Consider the following 22,749-nt stretch of genomic DNA (forward strand, 5'->3'; position numbering starts at 1 on the left):
AATCTCAAAAACCAGATTTTCATAATCATTATGCTTTTTTCTAATTTACTTATTTTCCTCCCTGAAGAGAGGCCTAGGGAGGTAAAATCTAAATATGTAAGGTAGATTTAAATAAAGGTCCCCTGATTTAGGCCATGTACCATGGGAGAATTGGTTTGCCCATGTCTGACTCTTGTACTGACTGCTGCTAAGCTACTATAGGCCACTCAGGCCTCTCTAGATTTCAGCTTATTGATGTAGTTTCTAACAATTAGACTATATCTAGGCTTTTAACCTTTGTTTGTGTTCCCTTGGCAGTTGAACCTATGAACCCTTTCTCAGAAAGATTTTTAAAAAATCATAGCTGAAAAGTATGCTTATACTTCAGTTAGTGAAAATAACGATGTAATTTTTATTCCTAAAAACTACAAACAGACCCCCTTAGTTATGTGGACCTCTACTGAATGCTGAGAAAAATGAAGCCCAATGGTGTTAAATACCTTGCCCTGGAGTACATAGATGGATAATTGTAAAATGTAGGTTTTGAAACCTATATATCCTGGTTAATAATCTAGTAATCAAAAGAATAGCTGTGAAGAAATTTCTTAACAGTTGAACTATCATTGAAATAAACATAATAGATGCTTATTGTGGCTTTGTGTATATAAATTATTTCACTGTTTATCTGGATAGTATTAGCATAATTACTCAATGATCAAACCATATCTCTCAATGGTTTGTCGTTGTTTTTTCATTCACATAAAGCTTTTAGATGAAAAAGCAAGGGAAGTGAAAAAATTTATAATTCATGATACCTTTAATAGGAGAATCATGAGTTACAACACATTATTTGATCAAGGAGCCTTAAGAAATGAAAACTATACATTAGGCCATTCTTTTAAATATTTAGTGTGCTTATGGAACTAATGTGTTCTCACCCACCCCAACCCTCTTCCCCCAGCACTGAGCAAAAGGGAATTTTGGATTAAACAAAGAAGTAATTAAACAAAAGCTTCATAAAATGGGGACTTAAAAGTAGCTTATACTATAAGGGTTGAATGCAAACTATCTTTGCTGCTATTGGAGATTCCGATACAGTCGTCTTAGCAACAACTAACCCTTGAACATCACAATATAGATATACCGTAGTCATCTTGTATTCAACATATGCAAAACAAATCCCCTTATTTTTTCCTCTGCAATATTTCTCTTTTAACTTCTTTATTACTAGAACTTCTACCCAGGCTTGCAATCTCATTATTATTTTCAGCTGTCTCTTCATTGTCTCCACCCCCCAATTTTTTGTCAAATCTTACAATTTCTTTCTTTCTTTTTTTTTAATCTTACAATTTCTACTTTTCCAATTGTCCAATATCTCCCCTATATACACACAGCTACAACTCTGGGTTAGGCCCTTATGATCTCACATTGTATGTAGACTGTTATGATAGCCTAATAATTGGTCTCCCTTAAGTGTTTCCCCACTTCAATATATTCTCTATTCAACTGCAGAAATGTCTCTAAAGCTTTGATCTGATCAAGATTCATCCTCTAATCTCAAACCTCAACTCATTGAGCTTTAATGACTCCCCTATTAATAACTTAATTGAGTAGAAACTCCTGACATTTAAAATTATTTGTAGCCTGACCCCATCCTACCTTTTCAGTCTTTTTAGACAATTTACCACCATGTATTCCAGGACAATGGTCAACTTGTAATTTATGAACTTATCTCCTGACATAATACCTTTGAACTGGCTCGCTCATCTTCTCCCCCTGCCCCCGACCCCCCCCCCCCCCCAACCCCATGCCTAGAATGCTTTTCTTTCCATGCCTGTTTGGCTTCCTTCAAGAAATAGCTCAACTTCTACCATCTGCAGGAGATTTTTTTCCATTATTCTTCCTCACTACCCCCATCAACTGCTAACTCTTTTCCCTAGACAAGTTTCCTTCTATTCCATATATATGGTGTTGTTTTTTAAACTACAAGTAGAAATACTTTTGACAGTTGTTTTTTGACATTTCATGATTCAGATTCCCTACCCCTACCCAGAGCAGTAAATATTTTGATGTAATTTATACCAGTGCTCTCAATGCAACACACACACACACACACATTTTTAACTCATTTATACTTTTTGTCTCCCCACTAGAATGAAGGCAGAGGCTGTTTCTTTGTTTCCTTAGCATAATATAACCGAAATTCCTGCCACATATTGACTGACTTAAATCACCCATTATGCTCTTTATATGAATTTGATGCTATTAAATGATAGAACCCAAACATTAATAGGAAGCAAGCTAATAAAATTCTGGATAGAATGAGGGAATTCTTCTGTTTAAATTTTATGGAAGCTTTTGATGTTTTATGTTGCCTTTTTCACTTCATTATCTTTCCCAAGTGTTATTAAATTTTTTTACAAAAATATAAATAATTTTTTAAAAATATAAAATGTTGAAAAAAATTAATTCTACAAAGTCCTTAGTGAAATAAGAGACATACATTTTCTGGGAATAAACTGGTTGATAAATTATATCAAAAAAACCTGCATTTTATTTTCTTTAATAAAATTAACCAAGACAAGATTGTGTTTAAGAGAAGGCTTTTTTTTCCTTTCAATATTTCTTTCCCTTAGTCTTAAGATGATTTTGATCAAGGCACCTCACCAAAAAATTATGATCCTTTTGCTTCTAAAATCAGAAAATTTCCTGTATTGATCATTGATCTTGAGTAAGAAGTGTTTAAGTCAGCACTTATATTTCGTTATTTGTGCGATTTTCCTGATTTCAAATATCCTCATAAGTAAAAATATTGAAATTATACCTTGAATACTTTATAAATGGGAAATTCAAGGTTCAGTTTTCTAAATCTGTTAAAACCTAAATTAGCCAGCATTTTAAAAGATAAATCATAGAAATAGCTGAAGCTACTTAGAAGATTTAAAAACTTCATTCTCCCTTCTTTCTCACACAAATTCTTCCCCAACAATGTAGCAGTGCTTCTTTAAAAATTTAACAAAACAAAGTATAACAGTTATTTTACATATTGAGAAATTGTAAACAATTCAAAATAGTGTTTAAAATAAAACAAGTATTGTGGGGAATGCATTTTGGTGAGATATAACTGAAAAATACACTACAAATCTTACATTTTTAAAATTCTATGAGTTTTTCTTTTTTAGTTTTTTAAATCCTTGTTCAGAAAAAAAGAAAAAGAAACAACTGAATTGAATTGTACATTAATTGTCCATTCAGATATACTATAAAATGTCTTTGACTTTATAGGTCTTTACTGCTGGTGTCCCCAAATGCAATACTGAAGGAGCTAGAGAAATGCTAAAATTGTTTTTAAAAATTCCAGTTAATCATAGACAAACCATTTCTCTATAATTAGAATTTTTCTGTTTTTGTTTAAATATATGAAAATTCAAGCCATTGGTTAAAGAATGAGTTAATCTGCCCTATGAAAGGTATTTGTCCTTTTGGTTTTAAAGAGAGGATGTTTGTTTATATTAAGATATTAGGTTGGCTATTTTATTTGTTAAACTAAACTAACATCTAAAAAATTACTCTTAATTTTCTTTAAAAAAACAATTTTCAAATACTTTGTTCTTATTAAATTACATAAATTATCTAAATGAGTTTTATAGTATTTTATTGAAGTAGTTCCCTTTTACTGATAATTAGATATTTCTCATCTCCATTTCTATATTTAAATCAGAAATTAATAGGAAAACATCCCTTTGATGCCATAACAAAATGACTTACAATAAATGTTTTTGTAAATAATTTCCACTTGTGTTAGTTGATAAAATGTTCTTGAATATACAATGGTAAGAAATTTCAAAAGAAACATTACTTTCTGGCATTGGAAATGGCATTGATAACTTAAGGGTGCCACTAATTTTAAGTATCATCTATGTTAGTGATGGAGAATATAGATAGATATTTTAGAGACAGATAACCCTAACCCCCCAACCCCACCCCCAGACCAAGTACTATGCCTGTTCCTTACCACACAGGCATGCTGGATATGCCTCACCCCTAACCCTCTTATCCCATATAGGGGAAAGAAGAAGCACTTCCATTGGGCTGCTGGGCAGAGAGTGGGTGAAGTCAGGAATGTCCTCAGTACTTGTAGGGAGGGTGAGGAGAGTGGCCCAAGCACTCTGCTCCTCTCCAGTTCTACTGCCTGCTAGCTGCCTACCTTACCTCCTGTGTGTTCCCATTATGCTGCTGGGCAGAGGAGCAGGGGAATGTGAAAAAAATGTCATCAGGCATGGTTGAGAGGGGGAGGGGAGGAGCTCCACTCAAGTCCCTCTTTCTAGTAAGGAACTGTGGGGATGGGGGTGGGGAGGGAGGGTGGGTGACCGACTGCCAACTGAGATCTTTGACATTCATACCATAGGTTCACCATCACTGATCTGTGTGCTCTTAAGTAATTCTTACAATATATTTATTGATATCTTGTGTTTTACTTTACCAACATTTCTCCCAAAATATCTCTTCCTCTTAACTCCCTACAATGACACATAATTTTTTGTTTGTTTGTTTTAAAGAAATGGAGAAAAAAATAGTTGAATTGAGCTGTTCATCAAAAAAGTCTAGAAAATATATGCAATATTTTAACCTGGTGGACCTTACTCTTATGCAAACGGATCAGGCAGGAGTCTCTTCTATCTCTTCTTTGAGTACACACTTGTTCTTTATAATTTTGCTTCATTTACTTTTCATTGTTTTGTAGTAGTTCTTTTCTTATCTATTTTGTCTTTATGTACTTTAAGGACACTTATTTACTCATTGATGTACCCAAGTCACTTTATTTTTATTTTATTTTTTTGCATTAAACTAATTTTAATGTGTTAGGAAATATTTTTAAATCATTTGAGTTATTTCAGAAATGGGGCAAGTATAATGATTTTTAAATTGCTTCATGGTTTTAACCATTTTAATGTACTTTTGAGAAAATGCTTCAACCTAAATTCCGATAGATAAGTATATCAGCACAAAAACATAAGATTATTAAAGCATCCACAAAAATATGAATAGTTAAGCCATTGAATTTTCAACAGGTATTTTGCATCTATATTTTCTACATGATAAAATAATTAGAAGCAGGGTAATATGACTGGCCTAGGTGTCAGAGAGACTTGGGTTCAAATCTTTCCTCTGACATATACAACTATAGGCAAGTCATCTAACCTCTCAGTGTCTCCAGACAAACCTCTGAAACTAATTTTCTATGTTACCGAAGCCACAGGCTTATACCAAAATACATGCATATAAGCATATACATCAGAAGGGGAATATCTCCATTTCAAGTTATTATGTTAAAATTTGGACTTTAATTTTCTAATTTAATTATCTTAAAAGGGAAATCTTAGTTCTTTCTTTTAGTGACTAGTTAACTATAGAGAACTGTGAAAAAGAAAAAAAATCTCATCTTGTATCATCTGAACTCTTGTACCTAAAGTTACATGCATTAGATTAGATTTTTATTTTTTTTAATTAAATTTTTCTACTGCCTTCCTATTCTGCATCTGTCCCAATTAAAGGGTGGGAAAAAACTCTTGTTACAAATATGCACAATTATACAAAATAAATTCGTGCACTGACCATGTCCAAAAAGAATTTTTTTTTCTGAAATTTTACTTTTTTATCAGGAGGTAGGTAGCATGTTTCTAAATCAGTCCCTTGAAATTATGGTTGGTCATTGGGTTGATCAGAATTAAGTCTTTCGAAGTTTGTCTTTATAATGCTTTCTTTGTATGAGTAGTTTTCCTGGTTTTGCTAACTTCCCTTGTTATTAGTTCATACAAATTTTCCCTGAAACTTGTTCCTTTTGACATTCCTGTCCCATAATTCATTCAGCTATTCCCCAATTTATGGGCATTTCTTTATTTTTTAGTTCTTTGCCCCTACAAAAGAACTATTTCTTCTTTTGTAAATATGTATTCTTTTCTTTTTTAGACTTCTTTGGGTTAAAGGCCTACTAGTCATGTTATTGATAAAAGAATATACACAGTTTAATAAGACTTGGGGCTTAGTTCTAAGTTGTTTTCCAGAATGGGTAGACCAGTTTGTAGCTCTATTAATAGTACATAATATATTTGTTTTCCCATAACTTCCAACTTTGAAACAAACTGACAAAAGAAGAAAATGAATTTTGTCTTTTTTTTCAATTATTTTCAATTTAATGGGAATGAAGTAGAACCCCAGTGTTGCTTTTATTTGCACTTCTCTAATAATTAGTAATTTGGATGCATTTTTTCATAATGCTATAGTTTGGATTTCCCTTAAACTATATAATTGTATTTGTTGACTAGCAGTTCATTAATGTCTCTTGTTATAAATTTGCATCATTTCCTCATATACTTTGGAAATAAAACCATTATCAGAGAAAATTGGCAAAGACGTTTTTTCCCAGTTGTTTCCTTTCTAACTTCATTGTTTATGCAAAAACTTTAAACATTTTTATGTAATCAGTGTTCCCCATTTTATCTTCTGTGATAAAACTTTCTCCACTTGATCATGAAGTCTTTTCTTATCTATAGATCTGAAAGGTAATTTCTTCCTTATGTTTCTTAATTTGTTTATGCTGTCAATCTTTTAAGTCTGAGTCATGTATTCATTTGGAGGTATAAAATATGAGATGTTGACCCATATTCTATTTTATGCATAACTTCTTATCCTCAGTAGCTATAGTTCTTGGGCTACTATGTTTGTTTTCTTTTGCATTTTGTTTATATATATATATATTTTTTTTTTTGTTTTGTTTAATGATTACTCTTTGTAGTATAATCTGAGGTATGACACAGCTAGGGCCCTCTTCCTTCCTACCTGTTTCATCATTTCCCTTGAGATTCTTGGCCTTTGGTTCCTTGAGATGAATGTAATTTCTATTTTTTCCTAGTTCTATCAAGTAATCGTTTGGTATTGAATATATAAATTAATTTAGGTGGCATTGTAATTTTTATTATATTGGCTCAACCCAAAACCATAAGTGATTGATATTCTCTGATTATTTAGGTCTATCTTTTATTTCCATAAAGAATACTTTATAGTTGTATTAATATTGTTAGAAATGCTATTAATATAGTTCCTTATATGCGACTTGGTGGGTAGACTCCCAACTATATATACCTTCTGTGGTTGTTCTTAAATGGAATTTATCTTTCTCTGCTGGACTTTACTAGTCATATTTTGGGGCTTCAAGTGCACACCAGTAGCTATTATGTACTTTCCTTACAAAGTGTAGGACAAAGGTTTCATAGGTCATTTTAACTAATATTGAGGTGACAGGTGCTCTGTGAATATGTTGTAACATTCCCAACGTGACTTGTCTCAGTTTAGAATTCAGGCAGCATCTAAATGAATGTATTATACAAAAACATAGGTTTCAGAGATGTTGGTAATAAATGTTTAATTATATAGCAAAATTTATGATGTCATTTTTAAATCCTTTTTTCCCCCTTAGCTTTCACAGTGCTCGTGCAAGTAAAAGGTTTTGCATTTTTAAGAAGCATTCGGAAGACTTGAGGTACAGATTTAATTTTATAAAAGTGGTATTATTTGAGCAATCTAAATGTTAGTGTTAGCATTTTGTCAACAATGAAACACCCACCTCTCCAAAGTTAACAAGTACATATAGTTTAGAAGACTTTAGTGGTGAAAAGATGTAGTTTGATAAATATAAGGACCTTCTCATCCATATCCCTTACATTTGTGCTATCATATAATGGAACCGTATTTCTGACTTCATATTATTAAGTAACACAAATATTAAAACTGAATATCCCTCCCCTTTGTACTCAGCATAGTTTTACTATGCACGGACATTTTCTTTGAAATCAATGTAAATTCTGGGGTGAAAATGAAGATACTACTTCCCTTTATCAAATATGTATTGATTTGCCAGTTATGCATTGTTTTGGATTTTTTTTTTGCAAATGCAGATGTATACGATACTCTCCTTGATGAAAAATAGCTTACTAAGAAATTTTAATTAAGGGCAAATCTAAGTACCATATTTAAGTGTCATAAGAATGATTTGGGAAATGGAGGGAGATACTGTATTTGACTAGTGATCAAGAAAAAAGGAAGAATTTGATGTAGAATTTAAAGATTGATAGAACATAAGAGGGAAGAGGAAGTGACAGACATTCTGAGTGGAAGCAGTAACGTGAAAGATACGAAGATTGGAAAATATAGCTTGCATGCAGGAACTGGCAAGTAATCTCTGACTACAATGTTCAGGGTGACTAATGGGAATTAAGGTTATCACCACATTGTGGAATTTTAAATGCAAGAAAATCAAATTTAGATGGTGGGCAATAAGGACCCTTTTAAAGTCTTGTAGGATAATTGAGTAGATGATGGAATTCAGAATGGATTGGAGAGAGGGATAAAACCTCTAAGTAAGAAGACTTGTTCTTTTTGTAGTCCATATATATATGGCAATTGGTAGCTCAAATAAGATGGTAGTAGAAGGAATGGATAATTTCAAAATATACTTTGTGAAGGAAAAATCAATGTGATTTAATAACCCTAGGAACTGGAGAAGGTGGGGTAGAGGTGAAGAAAATGCAAAACACAAAGTTGGTTTGATTTTTGGAGCTTTGCTCCTACAGTGTTAAAATTAGTAGATGTAGTAAAGTTAGAGGAGAGACTAGTTTAGTGGATGAAGTAAAAAATTCCATTTTGTATTTTTTATTTCTTGATCTCTATTAATATTAACTGATTTTTGTGTTAATATCAAAAAAACTTTACTGAAAACCAACCTGTTACCTTGTTTATATTTGAGTACTATTAAAATTATAGTGAAGTTGAACCTTGTGTAGGTATTTATTGAGACTGTGGGAATTAATTGATCAGTGGCAAAGAAATGATCACATGCCTTTCTTCTTATCTCTTAATTTTGCCCCTCAATAACACTCTGAAATAAAGTTGGCAAATATTACATCCTTGTTTTGTGAATGGACAATGGCACAGAAAAATTGTAACTTATCCCAAAGTTACATGATCTAGTTATTAGTGGATTAGACTATGTAAGAACCTCAATCTCTGCATTCCTGACTTTAAAAAATATGATATTTCATGGAATAAAAATTGGATCTTAAAATGAATTATTGCATTAATTTAAACTTGTTTATTTCACACATGCTTATTTCTTTTCCCCTTAATAATTATATGTAATATAATTTCTATCATAAAGAAATTGTATTTTCTTCATATTATATAGATATGTATCCATAAATATTTACATATATCTTTATATAAATTCTACATTTTCTATGTAATGTTCTATCATCATAAGGAAAATCAATGAGATTTTATATGAACTGAAAAGTTCAAACACTTAAGGCAATTTTTTTCTCCTCTAGGGGCATTACTGTAGTGTGCCTTAATTGTGATTTCCTAACTGATGTTTCTGGTATAGATAATATGGCCAAACATTTAAGTGAAAGTGACACTCACACATGCCAAATTATCAAAGAAAATAGTAAGTATTTTTGTATTCTATTATCTTTAATAAAACATTTTACTTAACTACAGCATTAGTCCAGTTGTCATTTCTCGTTTTTAAACGTAAAACTTTTCTTTGTATTTCAGCACCTGTTTCCATCTCAAGTTCTGAACAACATACAGAGTAAGTGATTTTTTATTTTCATAGTATTTTACATACTGGTGACTGTTGGCACTGCTGGATTTTTCAAATGCCAGTGACAGAACCAAAAAAATATTAAAGAATATAGGGATGTGTATGTGGGTTTGTGTGTGTGTGTGTGTGCGCGCGCGCGCGCGTGCGTACACGCACATGCATGTATGCGTGCATGTGTGTGCTTGTTTTTTGTTTGTTTGTTTGTTTGTTTAAGGTACTTGTTGAAAGTGCTTCCTCCTCTGTGTACTCATGACCTGATATAAGATTAGGTGGAATTTCCCAAGTTCACATCACAGCCCTTGGTGTTGGTAACTATTCCTTGACCACTGGCCAACATTGTTCGTCTTTTTTCCAGCCCATAAATGGTACTGGATTCTAATTTTACCTGCTCTTTCTGTCAGGTTTTTAGCATCTATTTTTCCTCTTGTTGGCTTTATTCTGAAATAACTTTTGCTCCTCTGGTCCTTTCAAAATTTGCTTAATTTATGTCTTTTCTTTTATAGTACTCTAATATGTTGACATCAGTATGTTTTACATTAAATAATATAGTTGTTTGTCTTTTGGGTCTGTCCTGTCTTGTTTCTTAATTGATTTCTTATTTGTAAGTCTGAGTTTGAGGTCAGGTAACTCTCCTTTCCTTCCATTCTTTGTCTGTTATTTTGCTATTTTTCTTATTTTTCAGATGCAGAAGCAGCCCAGAGATTTCAAAAAATGTCCAGGGTATATCTGGACAGTGTCCCCCTCCGATGGACACAACTGGTGCCTGTTCTCCCTTACCAAGGATCGTGAATAGTCTGACTGTGGAACCTGCTCCAGGTTGTCGCCTCAAGCAATCAGATCTTGGGGAGAGTGCCTTGCTACATGGCTGGCCTCCCGTAAGTCTGATGCTGATGTGGCTTAGAAGGCCACAAGGCACACCAAGTTGAGCATAGTTCCCACTGGGGGCTGTGGCTCTTCTTTTTAATCTTTGGTCCAGTTCTAGCCAGTAAGCCCATCAGCCCAGTGCTTCAACATCTTAGTCCTGATGTAGTTTGAAGTTTGAAGCTTATTCATTTTGGCTGCAGTCCTTTAATTACATTCTGCCTTTTGTTTTCCAAATGGAAGGCTGACTTCCAAAAGTTCGAGTTCAAGGTGTAGGAAAGCTGCTGTTTTCTTGCCCATGACCATCATGTCACAGTAATTGTATTCCAGACCAGCACTATTTTTACTCTCATTTATAATTTGCTATCCATTGTCACTCCTATAATTTTTTTAGCAATACTAATTTTTAAATCTTCCATTCATTGACTAGGTGAAATTTATGTTGTTTTTCTCCATGTTTGTTTGTGTTCATATTTCTTTGTGTTTCTCGCATAGCTTTTTGCCTCATTTTATAGAATTTCTTATATTTAAAATTGTCACCAAGTTTCATTCAACTGCTTGTTTCACAACTCTTAATTTTGGATATTGTCCAAAATGTTTTGTGAAGCCATAAAGCATTTTGAAATGAGTTGTGCATCTTAAATCAACAAAATAAATTATCATTAGTAATGATTAGTATTATTTAACAGTGGTCAGAGTGAGACTCTTGGTACTTATAAAGAATAATTAACTTTAAAAACCTGTTAACGAAAAACCACAACATAAAAACTGCTTAAAAATTTTAAATTAAGTTTCTATCCATAAAACTTGTTTCCAAAGAAAATGTCTCCTTTAAAAAAAAAAACTTTTTAAATTACAGATGTGTGATTAGCCAATAATTTAAATCTCTTTGGGAAAAGCTGTCAAATTCAAAGACTATATAAAATTTTATATTTAAGGGACTTGTATTTGATATATACTCATCCCTAATTGTTGTTTTAGTTTTTATTGGTGGAGCAAGATTGAGAATTAGTTTTGCGCATCTTAAAATTTTATTTTTTTTAAACCCTCACCTTCTATCTTAGAGTCAGTACTGTGTATTGGTTCCAAGGCAGAAGAACAGTAAGTAAGGCTAGTAAAGTCTTTAATTTACTATCTCAGCTTCTTAAAGTCACAACTCAGATTTATTATTATTATAATAAGATATTTTATGCTCACTTTTTCATTTGATTCTCACAACCCTTCAAGGTGGAAAATACCAGTATTCTGACCACTTTATAGATGAGAAAACTGAGATTACCCTAGTTGTAAATGTTAGCCATGACTTGAAATCAGATCTACTTATTCTGTTCAGTGTTCTGTCTATAGCATGTAACTTCTTTTATCTCCTATCCTTGAGTAAGAGCAAATAATAACATTTGATAACTGTATCATTTGATAAAGTATTTAAGAAGAGTAAAGTTTTAATTCTTTTTAAAATGTATAAAAATATATCCAACTTTTTGGTTAATTTGTTTCATAATATTCCACTGGTTAATATACAAATTATTTATGTCAAGCATATATAATATCAGATTTCTAATTACTTCTCTAGAAATATGAATTATAATGACAAGTTGAAGTAAGGTTAGATCTGATCCTTTTTAATTTTTCTTAGATTCAAACTTATGACCAATATGAAAAAGACACTTGGGGGCAGCTGGGTAGCTCAGTGGATTGAGAGCTAGCCCTAGAGACAGGAGGTCCTAGGTTCAAATCTGGCCTCAGACACTTCCCAGCTGTGTGACCCTGGGCAAGTCACTTGACCCCCATTGCCTAGCCCTTACCACTCTTCTGCCTTGGAACCAATACACAGTATTGACTCCAAGACAGAAGGTAAGGGTTTTTAAAAAAAAAGACACTTAAGTGGTTTAGTTGATAGAGCACTTAGCCTAGAGTTGGAAAAAACCTGAATTCAGATTTTAACTTTGAACGCTTTGTAGCTGTGTGACTTGGCAAATCACTTAACCTTAGTCCAAGTCAGTTTTCTTATCTGTAAAATGGGGGTGATCTGCCTACCAGAGCTATTGCAAAAATAAGATAATATTTGTAAAATGTGTGCTGTTTAAATGCTAATTATTATTAGCTTAATGTAGAATGCTTGGCATAGAAAAGTTTTGTTTAGAAGTCCATTTTTGTAGAGTTGTATTAAAAAATCCAAAGTAAATTTTTTTCTGTTTAATTGACTGAGCTGAATGATCAATCACAAATACTTTGTAAGCTTTTACTATATAGATGATATTTTTCATTCCTAAAGTTGTTTAAAAATATGTTTCCTAACCTATACCAATAATTCTTTTAAATAATACAAAATATTTACAATGCTGTTTGGTCCTAGTCTTCCTTTGTAAACCATTTTAAATGCTAACTCTGTAATTTTTGCTTAAGGTTTTTTTTTACTTTGTGTTTTACTGATATAACAATTGTAAGGATTGATTAAGAGCCATTTGTTCTAAGAAATTTTAGCATTTCTTTTATTTTAGTTAATATTTTCTCACAGTTTTGTAAATTGTCATAATCCAATAGAGATATGCTGATACTTTAAATTTTATTATTATTATTTTTTAAAATTTTACCTTCCATCTTGGAATAAATATTGTGTTTTGGTTCTATGGCAGAAGAGCAGTAAGGGCTAGGCAATGGGGATTAAGTGACTTGCCCAGGGTCACACAACTGAGAAGTGTCTAAGGTTAGATTTGAACCTGGGATCTCCCTTCTCTAGGCCTGGCCCTCAGTCCACTGAGCTACCCAGCTTTGCCCTATGCTGATACTTTAAAAGAAAGATTGTTTGCATATTTTCTACAGTATATTTGCTATTCTTGTAACATAACTTATGGCGAAATAATTTTAATAGATACAAATAATTTTATGCAATACTAATAAAGCCATTATTTATATTCAGTAAAAATAATCATGAGTAGATGTAATTTTTGAAATGTATCCATAGAGTACATACAATGATGCTTGAAAAGGTTTTTCTCTATTAACATTATTTTTGATTGGCTAGTCAATTATGACTTAGCAATTTGAATGGATAGTATTTCACATATTAGTGGTCATGGTTTTTGTTATTAAATTGAAGTCAGTATAATTGTGACTTATGTTAAAGATATTGTTCCACATAGGCATAACCATTAAGCTTCATAATATGAAATTCTTGAGTAATTACATTTTAGATCATATATGCTAAACATAACTCTCAACTTAAACAGATGGGAATTAAACTTTATGTAGTATCATTAGAGATAGCCACCAGTAATTTCTAAAATGGACTCTTCAAAAGTTAGATTCTGTATTTAAACTGATGACTTACAAGATTTCATAGAAAACAGACTTTGAATCATCTCTAATATGAATTTTCTTATATAAAGCAGTAATGATGACAGTTGTATTGCGATTTTTTAACAGCATTCAGAATAACATATTTACAATTAACCTAGCATTATTTTGGGTAGTTTAAAAAATAGATTGCATCTTAAATTCATTGTAATAATTCTATTTTAACCTTTTAGCTTATTAAAATGTTCATCTTTTTTTAACTTGCTTTTAAGAATAGTGGAAATAATTTTTAAAACAGTCCAGCTACCAATTTTTAAATAGCTAATAGTTATATAAACATCACTTTTCACTGACTAGTCAGTTATAATTTAGCTATTTGGATGGACACTCTTTCAGTTTCAGATGGATAGATTTCAAATCAAATTTTTTAAAAAGTATATAAAATTGAAGTCAATATAATTGTGGCTCATTTAAAAAATATTGTACCATTTAGACCTAGCCATTAAGCTTCATGATGTTTTTGTGTGTGTGTGTGTGTGTGTGTGTATATATATATATATATACATATATATATATATAGTTAGTTAGTTAGTTAGTTAGTTAATATTAATAGCTTCTTCAGTAAACAATTTGATTTATCATTATAGATAGTATTTTGTTGTTATAAAATAATAGAATTATTTTCTAATGATCTTAATCACTTAGAACAAAATATTTAAGTGCTTAATGTGACTAGAAATCCTAGATAAAAGTTTCTTATTTGGAGAAAATTGAGGGAGCATGTTTTACATAGCTGCATATGTTTTAATCTTTATGTTTTACTTCTAATTTAAACTATTTACTGAAAGTATCATATACAATTAAGGTTGCATGTAGATCTATAATATAAATTTCGTTTAAGCTTGGGAAAATAGAAGTTAGATATTTTATCACTTAAAAGACAAGTAAAATCTCAAATACCTATTTTACTTTCATTAGGTTAAAGAATGAAATAATCGTTTTGGAAAAAGAAGCTACACCTGAGGTAATATTTTATTTTTCACCTTAGTGGTTATGAAAATAAATTATAGTTAGTATTTCAAACATAAAAATATTTTCTTTTTAGTACTTAGTAACATTTACCATAAAAATGTTAGCTTTTTAAATATCTATTAAGAGAACTTAATTTTGCTTTTAAGATGTAGAAGAAAAATTTTCTATTTACCTGTCATTAAGGCCTAACAATGTGTATAATTTTTTGCAAAGTCTTCTTTTACATATTTCACATTCCCACTATTTAGTCAACAGAGTAAATAGTGGTGGTAAATGCTGTCTTCTTTAAAATCTTTAAACCAGAAAGTAGCCCTTTTAAATGAACATACATTCTGCCCAGTCTTAACATGCCCAAACCATAACATTTTAAAGTTTTAATATAAATCTTTCAAAAAATAAAATATATTATCTTGAGAGGCAGCATGGCATAGTATACAATGTACTGAACTTGTAGTCAGGGGTGTTTGGGTTCAAATCCTGTTTCTAGCTCTGTGACTCTGGGCAAGTCACATAACTTCTTTAAGCCTCCGTTTCCTCATCTGTAAATTGAGGATAATTCTAGCACTTATGTATTTATATAGGTCAAAAAAGAATACATATGCAAACTGCTTTAAAGAGGCACTGAATAAATGCAAACCATTATTACCTTTCTAAACAGTAACCTAATGTAAGTTAACCTTCTCTTCTTAATTAGAGTCGTCATGAATAACTTGCTGATGTAGCTCTTAACTGCAGATGCAGGTGGCATGGACTGGACTATGTATGGGGTAGAAGGAATCTTTATTATTACCCTGTGGTAGAACTGTTTTTTTTTTTAATTGTCCCTCATTATAACTTGCTTTTGAGTCATTTGCCTCTTTCTTATAAAAGTAAAGTGAAGAATGTGCAATGACCCCATTGATCAGTATAAGAAAGCTGCCTTCCTTGCAAATAACTGAATTAGAGGTTGAAGTAGATTTCTTCTGAGTTCTTCACTTTAGAAAATCCTCACTATCTTCGCTATTAGGATCAATGTCCTTTGACTTGTTCAGTAGCACCTAAAACATCTACTTTTTCTACATTACTAACACTGGTGAACAACAGGTATTATCAGCTTTTGAATATACTTTTTTCTCCCTTCATTGGTTGAGGTATTATGAATCAGAAGTATTCTGTAGTATTTCAAGAATTTAATGTTGGGATAGTGGCTTGTTTAAAATACAAACAAAAAGATAACAAAAATTTTTTGAAATGGCACATGTTGCTTAGCAGTTTTCTACACTAACAAAATTCCTAGAATGTATCATCTTTAGCATAACAAGATTAGTTATTTGGTATGATATCTGCATGAAGAAATCCAATTTCTTGTGAAATTTCTTCTGAAGCTACATTTTCTGTTCTGTTAAACATAATAGTTCATCACTTGGATCATTGAATTCTTAACAGTAAGCAGAAGATGGTAAAATATTCCAAGACAATAATAACCGTGCTGTCTTGGGGCAGACTAAACTTATCTTAAACAAGAAAGCCTTTGCTAATCTCCGATAAGGTTCTGATTCTTAAATGAACTTTTACTAAAGATTTGTGGATATTTTTTAAGAAAGCAATCAAGATATTTGTCTGTAAGCACTAGAATACTGAAATTTTCTGGTTACTAAAAGCTTTGTTTTTTTGACAGCCTGAAACAATTCATCTATATGAGAATAGTTACTGTCTTTCATTAATCTTAAAAAATTGGGGCATTTGAGTTAATGATGTTTTGATCTCATTGATTTAGATTTCCATCCAGGGATGCAGATTATAACCCTTCTATTCCCATTCATCTCATACTATTCTTATTCATGTACTCCTAAGATTCTACCATGCAGAGACAAAATAAACTTTCTTCAGTATTATGAAACTGGCTACAAGTCTAGGTTGGTACTAAAAAATAATTTTCTTGAAAAAGTAACAACATTCTCTTGGGATTTGTGAATGTTGATTTTTTTTTCACCAGCTAAGTCATTTTTAAATACTGCTGGTGTTTAAATAAAACACAGAAGCCACAAATTCCTGCTTAGTCAACAAAGAAATATTTTGCCTTTTTAAATTAGCATTTGACCACATTTAGTGGAATTAATTTTGTCACTGAATATAAGATGTAGGTTAGGTACTCAAATTTCGTGCTTGTTATGGTACTACATGACTCAACAGCTTAGGTTGATTCTTATTTTTGATGACATACCTCCTAATAGTAACAATAACATACCTCTTAATATGTATGCCATTGCCAGAAAAAGATAAAAAATTGAACCTGTTGTCTATACTGTTTGAAAATCTATAGCATACTCAGTCTGTTACCTCAACTGAGTCTTTTAATATATGTCAGCATTCCTGTGAGTAGATGCTCTTTTCACTGTTTTCTGCTTCATTTCTGCTTCTCTCAGCTGACTAGTTCTTTGCTTTCACTCTAAATTTATATTTATTCAGCTCTTGCTTTACTCAGAATATTGGACCTTCAGTTGTAACTGTAACCCTCTTTTAACTTCTTTTATCCCCAATTTAACATTTCTCCATATATTTTTCAAATCTCTCTCCCCTGCTTCCTATTTTAGAAGAAAAAATAACCTGTCTTCTTTTTGAGGATAACCCTTTTTTTATACCTGAAGATTTTTGTCTTTCAATTCTTCTAGAAATTTTAGTTTTAAATTATCCCTCTCTTGCATTAATATCTCTTCCCTACCTACTGGTTCTCTTCCTTTTGCCTAGAAATGGTCAAAGCCATTCCTCTATTAAAAAAAAAAAGGCAGCCTTTTTTTCACTAGTTTGTTCCTTCAAGCTTTCATCATTTCCAAATTACTAAATTAGTCTACATTTAAGAGATATGTACTAAGAGAATCTGAACTACAGGTGTGGAGAAAAGCTAGAGACTTGACCAAGTTTAGAGTTCATTTCCTTTTACTGCTTTAGAACTACTTTTCTTATCTTTTGAGTCTCTCCTTTTAGCTTACTTGAAATTTATATAGGCAGTATGTTCCATTCTTCCTTTAGTCCCTAAATATACTGTTATATATAGTGTGTCATATTAAGTTACTATTCCCTCCAAAAACCAATTTACATTGGTTCACTTTGCTAGTCCCTTCTCTGGGTCTCATGCCATCCTTGTTTCCATTACATTCTGTTTCAACACCTCCATTTAAATTCTCTCTCAGTTAAATTTCCTTTATAATGCCTCTGTCTAGCTCTATCACAATATTGCTGAAAAATTGAGAGTTTTTATGTTTTCTAGCTTACAACCCAATTATAACAGCATCCAAAATAAATCTTAAAATAATTAGATGATGTTAACCTAGTTTATGACAATAAAGAACATTGGTTGTTCATGGTTCTTGGATTGAGTTCTGATTTTCCTTTCTTTAGATTCCTGATGAAGGATCATAGATAGGAATTTGAACATACATCACCTCCTTGGTTCAGTATTTGGTGGGATCAAGTATTAGTCCTCCATACTTTCTGGAAATCATAATTAGGTTGGCAATTCAAGAGTTTAGGAGTACCTGAGTGGCTCAGTGGATAGAGAATCAGGTCTTGAGAAGGGAAGTCCTGGGTTCAAATGTGACTTAAGACATGTCCTATCTGTGATTTTGGACAAATCACTTTAATTCCAATTTCCTAGCCAACTTGGAACCAGAATGGGTTTTAAAACAGAAGGTAAGAGTTGTTTTTTTTTAAGAGTGCTTTAATATATTTAAAACACTTAATAACATTTGAAGAAATTAGTAATTTGCACCTATAATTTCATTTTGTAATAAGAATATTTCAAGAATATAGACAACAATTTTCCCCACTGACACCAAGAGGTGCCTATATTATCACTTCTTCACTTTCATGTTCCAATAAAATAAGTCAAGTTGTAAGGGCACTTAAGAAGTTAAATAGTTGTAGATGCTTATATTCTAAAACCAATTTTTATTAATAACGTTTCCCAGTAAAGACAATTGAATTTTTTGGTTTGTTATCTATAACCCAGAAATACCTTAATTAGGTGGAAAGAGGTCAGGAGGAAAAAGACAAAAAAAAATCATATCTCAAGTTCATTTTTTGTTAAAATTATTTCTAGCATATTATTCCTGATGAATGTGAACATTTCTAGTCATGTGCAGTATATAATTTCATAATCAATTGCAACAATAAATATTTTAAATTAATCCTCCTTTAATGTCAGTTTAATTCTTGATAAAATATCCACATTGCTTATGTGTATTAGACTGCTTCATGCCTGTGTCCTCCAATTAGATGATCTATAATAATTATATTAGAAACCACTACAACAAGTAACATCATATTTAATGTGTGCCACTCTCTACCCCCACCCCCACCCCCCACATTTATATAAACCCATTTCACCATAATTAAGTCAGACCATTATATTCTTGGTCATCAATTTTTACGACCTAAGGTTTAAATAGTCCCAAATGATTTAATATTAATGCTGATTTTTCATTCTATTATGATATATAATCCACCAATGATTTATGAAATCTACCATGCCCATATTTAGCCAAAATATACCTTTGGAAAATCTTATAAATAAATGAAACGAAATACAAAAATAAAACCATGTTAGCATTAGCCCATCCATATTTGCTTCTGAAAAAAGGGATTGGAACCTGGGTGTCATCCTTTGACTACTCACTTTCTTCTCCTACCCAGTTTTCACAAAGTCCTGTTGTATCTTCCTGCATATAAGTTCCTTTTTTCCCTCTGACATTGGTATTACCCTGGTGCTGCCTTTACTCCTCACACTTGAACTTAGAGAAATAACCTTCTGATTTATCTCCTTTTCTCAAGTTCTTTCCCATTCTGGGCCATCATATATTATTCTGTCAAATTGATCTTCCTAAATCACAAGTCTGACCAAGTCCCTCTCCCTTACACATTGTCCCTTCCCCCCACAAATTAATTCCTTTGGCTTCCCTATTTCATCCAGAATCAGATATAAAATGCTCTGTTTGGCTTATAAAACTCTCCATAAATAATCCTCTTTCAACTTTTCCAGTTTTTCTATCCTTTACACTTTTCTACATATTCTGTGATCTAGTGACACTAGTTTTCTTGTGGTATTCACAAAAGATACTCCATATCTGGGGTCTTTTAACTGGCTGCCACTCCTAGTGACACTAGTTTTCTTGTGGTATTCACAAAAGATACTCCATATCTGGGGTCTTTTAACTGGATGCCACTCATGTTTGTAACTTTTATCTCTCCTCATCTCTATATCATATGGTTTCTTTCCAATTTCAAAGTCCTACCTTCTGCAGAAAGTCTTTCCCATGTACCTCATATTTATTAATCTTGCTTTTGTTGATTATTTCTAATTTAATTCACAAATACCTTATTTCCACCAAGTTGTTTGCACATTATCTTTACTATTAGATTATAAAGTATCTTGAGGCCAAAGACTTGTTTTATGCTTTACTTTGTATCCCCAGGGCTTAGAATTGTGCTTGGCAAGTAAAATGCTTCCTCCCTCCTTCCCTCCCTCCCTCCCTTTCAATTCAGTATGATTACATTCAAAATTGTCCTGTTTCTCTGTGATTCTTTTTTCTTTCTTTTATCTTCTGTGCATTTCAGAAACAATTCAGGGACAGTCTTCTCTTTGGGAGGGGGGGACCCTATTCTTCATTTTTCATGTCCTCTTCTTCCCTCCCATCACTGAGAATTCCCACATTGCCCATGTCAGAAAAATGTATGTATCTTGTGCTATTATCCAAGTCCCTCTCTGTCAGGAAGTCGATAGCCTGCTTGATTATCAGTCCTCTGGATTTGTGGTTGGTTATTGAATTGAACAGAGATCTTAAGTCTCTTACAGTTTCTTTAAAAAGATGTTATTGTATACATTGTTTTCCTTATTCTACTCATCCACTGGATCAATTTATACAAGTCTAAAAGAGTTTCTCTAAAACCCCTTCTTTTGCCATTTTGTAATATTGAATCTTAAAAAGCTTTTTGAATAATTATTTATCTAATGGAATATAAAGTCTCTCAACCCCCCACCATGGTATTATAAATTTATTTTTTAAAGTTGGGTTCCTTTTGTTTTGCTTAATACAATAGCCAGTTTCTTAAGTATTCTTCACCACCATCACCACCATCCCCTGTTTATAACCACATGTAACAAAGACAGTTAAAAGAAAAGCACCTGTCATGGCACTTGTTGCCAGATTTTACATTTTGCTTAATATAAAAGGCAGGATATAGCATTTTGAAGGTGTAAAGAATTGGATTAGATGGCTTGCTGACCATTCTTTCCTCTGAGCTCGAATCCCATATCACCAATTGTCTTATTCAACATTTAAACTGGATAATGGCCTGGCAGGATCATAAATCCAGCATGTCCAAAACTAAATTCTTTTCTTTCTTATCAAATCCTGCCCTCTTCTGCAGTTCCAGTGTCGGAGAGATCAACATTCTTTTAGTGTCTCAAGTATTTGTCATTGGTGTTTATCCTATACTCCTTATTCTACTTAACCCCTACTTATCCAATCATTTAACAAATCTCAGCTTTTCTCTCTTTATAAGATTTCTCACATTTGTTGTTTTCTCTTCACTAGGATATCTGCCACATTAGTTCATATCCTCATTACCTATTGCCTAGATTATTGTAAGTTTTGTAATTAGTTTTTCTATCTCAGTTTTACTCCAACTCTAGTCGCTTTTCCAATGTTTTGCCAAAATGATTTTCTTAAACACATATCTGACCATTTTACTCCCCATGTGAATTGATTCCTGTTTTTCTTCTAGACTCAAATACTAACCTCTTTATTTAGTTCTTAAAAGTCTGCCATGACTTGGCACAAACTTGTCTTCCCCTGTTCATTGGAAATTATCTTCTATTTCTCATAATGTAGTCTAACCAAACTGACCTTGCTTGTGTCTCTCACAACCAACATTCTATACCTTTGCATTGCCTCATATCTACAATGTACTTTCTTCTCACCTATATCTCATAGAATTCCTCTCTTCCTTCAAGATGAAGCTCAAGTGCTTTTTTCTACTTGCGCTCTTTCTTGATCCTTCCAGATTCTTTTGGAAGAATTGTAAAATACTTTGTATATAACTTTTAATTTATTTATATTCTCTTCATACTTGTACTTGTTTCTTCCTTTAGCACATGTATATACTTGTATCATTTGTAGCTTCTTACTAAATGTTTCTTCATTGGTTGGTCTTGCAGTCCCAACCAACCCTGGTTTTCAAAAATTTCTTGAGACACAAAACTCCTATGATTTTCTTATGAACAAATTAGGTTAATCTCAGTGTTGAGATATCAGGGATTTTTTTAAAGCCTCTTAAAAAATTTTTTTTATTGTCATGCTAAACATGCTTCCATATTGGTCATTATTGTAACAACAAACTCGTACATAACCAAAACCTCAAAATAAAACCATAAATACATTGATGTGAAAGACAACTCTGACAGTTCAGTATTGTCCCAGATCATTGCATTGCTAAGAGTAGCCAACTATTCACAGATAGTCATCGTACTATCTTGCTGTTATTGAGTATGATGTTTTTTCAGTTCTGCATATTTTTCTCTGCATCAGTTCCTGCAGATCTTTCCATCTTTTTCTGAAATCATCATGCTTCTCATTTTATTATAGCATAATAGTATTCCATCACCAGCATGTACCACAATTTGTTCAGCCATTCCCCAATTGATGGACATCCCCTCAATTTCCAATTCTTTGCCACTACAAAAAGAGCTGCTATAAATATTTTTGTACAGGTAGGTCCTTTTCTGTTTGTATTATCTCTTTCAGCTACAGACTCAGTAATGGTATTACCAGATTAAAGGGAATGCACAGTTTTATAGTCCTTTGGTCATAGTTCCAAATTGCCCTCCAGAAATGTTGGATCAGTTTACAACTCCACCAACAATTAAGCATCTTAATATCCTA

The 22,749-nt window shown here is 32.2% G+C and overlaps 1 protein-coding gene across 37 annotated transcripts in view; it reads left to right on the forward strand.

Annotated features, from left to right (window-relative positions):
* Positions 1–22,749, forward strand: part of ZNF280D (zinc finger protein 280D) — a 119,022-nt gene that overhangs the window by 65,897 nt on the left and 30,376 nt on the right. For 33 of the 37 annotated variants that reach the window (XR_008914752.1, XR_008914751.1, XM_056809693.1 and 30 more), the window contains 4 exons: positions 7,457–7,519; positions 9,363–9,481; positions 9,592–9,628; positions 14,777–14,822. Coding sequence is in view for 34 of the 37 variants with exons in the window: in XM_056809693.1 (XP_056665671.1) it covers positions 7,457–7,519; positions 9,363–9,481; positions 9,592–9,628; positions 14,777–14,822 (265 nt within the window). In the remaining 3 variants the exon portion in view is untranslated. Of the gene's footprint in view, positions 1–7,456; positions 7,520–9,362; positions 9,482–9,591; positions 9,629–10,322; positions 10,516–14,776; positions 14,823–22,452; positions 22,578–22,749 lie in introns of those variants that run through there. The other 4 variants (XR_008914744.1, XM_056809744.1, XM_056809738.1 and 1 more) reach the window with 2 other exon arrangements.

This window comes from Monodelphis domestica, chromosome 1 (genome assembly GCF_027887165.1).
Source record: "Monodelphis domestica isolate mMonDom1 chromosome 1, mMonDom1.pri, whole genome shotgun sequence".
In the NCBI taxonomy this organism is placed as follows: domain Eukaryota; kingdom Metazoa; phylum Chordata; class Mammalia; order Didelphimorphia; family Didelphidae; genus Monodelphis; species Monodelphis domestica.